This window comes from Doryrhamphus excisus, linkage group LG13, assembly GCF_037039965.1.
Source record: "Doryrhamphus excisus strain RoL-2023G ecotype Guam linkage group LG13, RoL_Dexc_Guam_v1.1, whole genome shotgun sequence".
Taxonomy (NCBI): domain Eukaryota; kingdom Metazoa; phylum Chordata; class Actinopteri; order Syngnathiformes; family Syngnathidae; genus Doryrhamphus; species Doryrhamphus excisus.
Window position 1 is genome coordinate 5887613 of NC_136369.1, and position 6083 is coordinate 5893695.

At 39.9% G+C, this 6083-nt stretch overlaps 1 protein-coding gene across 2 annotated transcripts; it reads right to left on the reverse strand.

Annotated features, from left to right (window-relative positions):
• Positions 1 to 88: 88 nt before the first annotated feature.
• Positions 89 to 5944, reverse strand: grk1a (G protein-coupled receptor kinase 1 a). Of its 2 annotated transcripts, XR_013629664.1 has the most exons (10): positions 5808 to 5944; positions 5599 to 5693; positions 4701 to 5434; positions 3440 to 3567; positions 3163 to 3320; positions 2669 to 2752; positions 2465 to 2589; positions 2203 to 2404; positions 730 to 2119; positions 89 to 275 (listed from the first exon to the last, which is right to left on the reverse strand). XR_013629664.1 is itself a non-coding variant. In XM_058088582.2 (9 exons), the coding sequence occupies exons 2-9, from the start codon at positions 5675 to 5677 to the stop codon at positions 1827 to 1829; spliced, it is 1803 nt and encodes a 600-aa protein (XP_057944565.2). In that variant the 5' UTR covers positions 5678 to 5693; positions 5808 to 5944; the 3' UTR covers positions 89 to 1826. The 2 variants fall into 2 exon arrangements, 1 of the variants encoding a protein (XP_057944565.2); XM_058088582.2 differs by having other exon boundaries at positions 89 to 2119.
• Positions 5945 to 6083: the final 139 nt, after the last annotated feature.

The window sequence follows — 6083 nt, forward strand, 5'->3', positions numbered from 1 at the left end:
AAAACATGTTGCAAACATGTTTGCCCCCAAAAGAAAAGCGTTCACTACAGCTGAACCTGAGCTCAGTTGGTCTCAACTTTTTCTAGAGAGAGAGAGAGAGAGAGAGAGTGACGAAGAGAGAGAGGACCAATCGGCTTTGTGTTCACTTTAGTGTTCACCTTTTTCTTCATGCATCTTACATGAGTTTGACTCAGCAGGATGGTTTTATATGACTGGTCATGATGCTGCTGCATTGATAAGGACCTTTGAGCTCACAGCGCCCTCCACTGGTCAGTCTGGAAGAAAAAACAAATCCAGTTAGATCAGAGACTTTGAAAATCAAAGATAATCAACATATAGCATATAAATATAAAATATATATATAGCACATATAACATTGCAACAATGAACCAGTGATGCTGAATGGGCCACTTAGTTATTATTATTGATTCATACACAACACTGTAGCATATATAACATACTGACATTATTTTTTATTGAACCAACAAGAAGCAAAATAATGAGTAATAACAAATGTAACACACCGCATTAATATATTTATCCAAATAATGTAATTTTGTATATGAATATAATACATTATATATATCAATATGTTAGGTTTACCTGCACATTATATTACAACAAATACTGTTTTTCAACAAAAGTATACTAGAAAGTATGTTCTACAAAACTGTAGTTATTATTTAGGATGGGCATAATAACAGATTTATTAATTGTTGGATGGCTTACCTGGCTGCAAGCGTCCTCTGGTAACAGTATAGAGTCCTCTGGTAATAGTATTCTGCTCAATGTGGAAACAGGAGGGCAAAACATTCAGACATTGCGCAATGTGTATTTGGTCCACTTTGCACAAAGACAAACCCATGTGCAATGAACCGTGACAATATGACAACTCATTATTATGTCAACTACTAAGTCAACAATAAATATTAATATATTTGAATATTTAATTTAAATTAATTAAATTCGGGGACTTGCTAATTTACAGATTTTTTTTGTGCAAAAAAAAAAAGTGCAATTTTGCATGCTTTTTTCCAACAGGGTATGAACATACATCCTGTGGCGTATTATAGTGATCTATCGGTTTGTTATTGTATTTACTACTGCTGTAGACCTTTATCAATCAATCTGCTTCCTGCAGGACTGCCTGGTTCCTGTTGTATGATTGTGAGCAATCATGCTCGCGATCATACATGCTGAATGAAGGCAGAAGTTACATGGCACTGGGGCGCCTGGAATACTGTAAATTTGCTCAAAGCCTTACCAGAACCAGTTTTATTTTTGGTTAAAAAACAGCCTTCATCACTGTGTGTCGTTACTATCACTTCCACAATAGGGCGTCTGGAATACTGTAAATTAATATTTGGTTTATGGAGTACCACAAGGAAGAATATGTTTTAACAAGGATACAAAAACGCTACAGCCTAATGGTGCCAGAGGAGTGAATGCACAAGTCACTTCATTTCTTTTGCTGAATCTTGTACGATGATCATTCAATTCTAATGAAATTTCAACTCTGACAGCGTTTATGGGACATGTCATCTGTTCCTGACAGTTAAGCTGTGGGCCGCACAAAAATGGATGTAGAAAATGGATGCAAGACATCATTCACAGTATTAGATTATTCAATTATATATATTTATTTAAATATAAATGGTTATTATAAATGATATTTTACACTATTATTGATTACATTACAATTACAATGTTTTATTACTCTATTATCACATATTGAAGAAAGAAAATCTTTGGTTCATCTATGGTTTTAAACTTAATTCATAATAGCTCCCAAAAAGAAAGCGAGCAGGTGAAGTGAGAGGACACCTTCATGACACAGAGCAGGTGGAAGAGCGGGCCGGTTGTTCCAGGATGGATTCACGTCGTAAGTCATTGGGTAAAGTACCAGTGGGGCCCCACACGGTCAGCTCGCCGTACATCCCTGTGTCAATCATCTCTTCCTGCCATGGGATGGACACGTTCCCAGAGGCAAACTCGTTAAAAAAATCATTGTCTTTATCTTCAAGTTGGACACCTTTGACTGTGGAAAAGGCTCCAACGTCACCAATATTTTTAGCGTAAACGGTTTTAGAGTCTGGCACAAAAGGTGGCGTCAGAATCCCTGAGGGGAATATAAGAGAGGGTTGAACATTTAAAAGGTAAGGTCAAAGGTTTACCAACGGTTTGAGCTTATGTGAGACACACCTGCATTGAGCTTCCTCCAGTTGATGTCACCAAAGAAAGGGTGTGACCTGAGCTCGTCACATGAGCCATTTTTGAAGCCGAGTCTCTTGTCCACCTCTTTGAACAGCAGACCCTCGCAGATGGAGTGGGCCTTCTCACTGAACTTCTCCGGGTAGACTACAGGATCATTCAAAATACGCTTCTTCACCACCTTGTTCTCCACCTGGAAGCGGCGTAAGGAGTACAATCAGTTGTACTGTTATGGTTCTGTAAATGTATTCACCTTCTCTCCTCTGGTCCGAAAAGGTCCCTTTGCAGCCAGAAACTCAAACAAAGTAACTCCCAGAGCAAAATAATCCACAGAGTAGTCGTATTCTTCTCCTTTGAGCAACTCCGGTGCCATGAATCCTACCGGAGAAGGAACATCATCAACACGTGGAAGTTCAGGCAAGTCAGACATATTGTATTCGAATGTTGTCAAGTGAACCTGGAGTGCCAGCGTAGCCTTTGGTTTTGAACTGATCATCAACCAGCTCCACTGCCAGACCGAGATCAGAGATACGGACATTACCTAGGAGAACAAAGTGGTAAAAAACAGTGCATGTGACATCAGTATTGTCTTATATATCTATATATATAATGAATGGTGGACCTACTGTGTTTTACTCATTCAATCCTAGCCATTTTTCAAAAGCGGTCTGTCTGGGTATTGCCCATTTTTGATGATTTTGACTGACTTCTGAAGACACATATAATATTGTGTTCTGGGACTATATGGTAGATACCAAAAGAAAGGTCAGACTCTCATATTTACTTGACGTCCTTTTCCCGTTCTTTAGTAATCAGCAGTAGAACACAGGTAAGTTTCAGCAAAATATGAGTTCTCAACAAAAAAAAAGGGAGCCTATCCCAGCTGTCTTTGGGCGAGATGTGGGGTACGAATGACTTAATAACTGATAAATACAGTCAAATTTCAGTCACCTTGGTTGTCTAGAAGCACGTTCTCTGGTTTGAGGTCTCTATAGATGATCCTTTTCTGGTGGAGATGCTCCAGGCCTTGGATGATCTGAGCAGCATAGTAGCAAGCGCGTGGCTCCTCAAAGCCCGGATTGTTTTCATCCACATTATATATGTGATACCTGATAGAAAAAACATGTGACACATAATGAAATTTCAAACTTCAAACTCAGTTAGTATACATACAGTATGTATGTATTTATTATAAATGGAACTTTAAATGTGTGGACCATCATCTGACCTCAGGTCTCCCCCATTCATTATGGTCATAACCAGACACAGCTCTGTTTTAGACTGAAAGGCGTAGGCCAAGGACACAATGAACCTGCTGTGAACTCGTGCCAGGATCCTCTTCTCCACTATCGCCCCCTGTAGAACAGACATAGACACTAGTCAACATATAGGCCTTTAACAACGCCCCCCCTAAATAAATGGCTCCTTCCCCCAAAATCAACATTTTAGAAGTGAAAACGTGTTAATTACATATAATAAAACCAGTAGCAGAGGTCATGTGGTCATTACACGGTTTTTGCAGGACTACCAGTGTGTAAAAAAGACCCACTGATGTGGCAAATGGCTAATAGCAACCCTGCTCCCTGTATGCACACTCTATACTGCTACACAAACAACCGCTTTTGCTCTATTACTTACACAAAATAAACACAGGACACTGATAAATTGTTACTTACTGCTTGCTCTTCTCATTCTTCAACACGACCGAGTAATGCTGGAAAGGCGTCAGGCTGCAGCAACAGTTTTTCGGCTAGTCTAGCGGCATACTGGCCAATGGTCACAAAACAGTCCAATGCGAAATGCCATTGACAGATTCAAATATTTTTCATTTGCTGGTAGGGAATCAGGAATTCCAACCACTTGTGCCTGACGGTGGCGTTATTAGGAATTTTAAACAAACGTAGCGTTCCCTTACACACAAAGGAAACACTTCCTGTAAGCCATTGCTTACAACGTAAACATTGCACACTCATATAAAGAAACCCAGCACACTGTGATGTCATAGAGAGCCAGTGTTACAAAAAACGCTCTGAAACCGAGCGTTCCGAGCCATCCCAAACTTCTTTCAGGGCTCACTTCCAAATACGCAAACGTCATTATCTGAAACTTTGGCATCATTTAACACGAGAATACAACATAATAACTACATTTATAGGTTACAAAAAACGTGAAAAAGGCATAATAGGTCCTCTTTAAGGGTGACGGTCTCACTTTACAATAAAGTACACAAAAATACAGTAGTTACTGAGGAATTAATGAAGGTAGGTAGATTCATTTCTCATTAACTACTGTCATTTTGTGTACCTTATTAAGTGTTACCAGAAAGAAAGCAAGGGCAAACATTTTTTCACACTACTGTACAGAGGATGAGACAAAATTACAAAGCAAAAGTAGATTTAAATATTAAGATGTTTAAATAATAATAGTAGTAACTAATACATGATGATAATACAAAATCAAAACCTCATAATATACTGTATGTTCTTTACCTCATAGCCTTTTCTCTTCTTCAGTCTTTTCTTGTTGAGCTTTTTGCAAGCGTACAATTTCCCAGTAGCCTTCATCTGACAGGCGGACACCTCCCCGAAACCCCCTTTTCCCAACACACGGAAATCCAGAAACCAGTCTTCTCCAACTGGTTGCATCTCCAGCCACTTCCACTGCAGATACCTCTTCAAATACATGCTCTCCAAGAAGAAAGTGTAGGGCATTTCCTTTAGGAAGTCCATCACATTGTCCAAAGTGTCATTGAAGAGATCATCTCCAGCATGCTGGTGATTTTCTTTGACCTTCGTGATAACATTTTCCGCCAGGAAGGGGCAAAAATACTTAGCATCCCGTTCCATGTACCGTGACAAAATCTTCTTTGCTTTCTGGACTCTGTCCTCATCCTCGGCCATGTTGTACTCCTCGATGTCCTTCCACAGGCGGCAAGGACCCTTACATTCATTGTTTGAATCTAGGAACTCCTGGAAAAGACGCTTGCCGATTGGCTGTTCCATGCAGACCTTCTGAAAGCCCACATCTAAAGTCTCCCTGAGGCCTTCACATACTGTAATATGGGGAAGCTTGAGGCGGGAGTGGTACTTCTTGTCTCGGTTGGATGCAGGGTTAGCGGTGCCGTCAAGGCTCCCGCGTGCTGAGATGTAGGCTGAGTTAGCCACCACTGTTGTCAGGCCACCGATATCCATGGTTACAGTGGATGAGGTTGTTGTGGTAAAACCTAAAGAAAAAGCAAAATTAATTCACAAATACACCAGGAAAAAGATGATGACTGTGTCTGCTGGAGCCGGACGGTGGTGCGGCTGTCTTTCCTTTCACTCATACGGGTCTGACTCATCATCTCTTCCCAAAGGTCTTTATCTAAAGGGTTTATCTTTCACTAACCTTTGTGCAGCCTGCTGGACGGGAGGGGGGGACACCAGCATAAATAAGGGGCTTCTGCTGCAAAGATGTACCCATCCATCCAATACTTACAGCACCTGTATTGCCAAAAGAGTTGGAAATGAAAATGGATGTCACAAAAGTGAGAAATAGTTATTTATTGTATGTATTACTAGCAATAACAGTAAAAAAAAAAACAAAACAGTACCCACCCTTGAAACGTAGAAGTGAACTGATCCACCTATCGATGATATAATTATATACTACCTTATTATAAGTACACCTGTATAAAATAGCTCTGTGCCACCCATCGTACCCCAACCCTTCTTTTCAGCTCTTATAAGCTGTTAAAAAAACTTTGCCATAAAAATGTTAGTCTCACACAACCTACATGTTGATCAAGCTTTATTTTAAAAAAATGTGCAATAAAGTTGTTGCAGAAGCAGGTTCATGCCAGACTTCAATTAAGAACGCTGTCTACTGCAATG

Bases quoted from the DNA above. Each gene is read 5' to 3' on its own strand.
- grk1a (XM_058088582.2), bottom strand. From the start codon at position 5,677: ATGGATGGGTACATCTTTGCAGCAGAAGCCCCTTATTTATGCTGGTGT. The intron at 5,435-5,598 runs GTTAGTGAAAGA...CTTTTTCTTTAG, and splicing joins GTCCAGCAGGCTGCACAAAG to GTTTTACCACAACAACCTCA. The intron at 3,568-4,700 runs GTAAAGAACATA...TCTGTTCTACAG, and splicing joins AGAAGAGAAAAGGCTATGAG to GGGGCGATAGTGGAGAAGAG.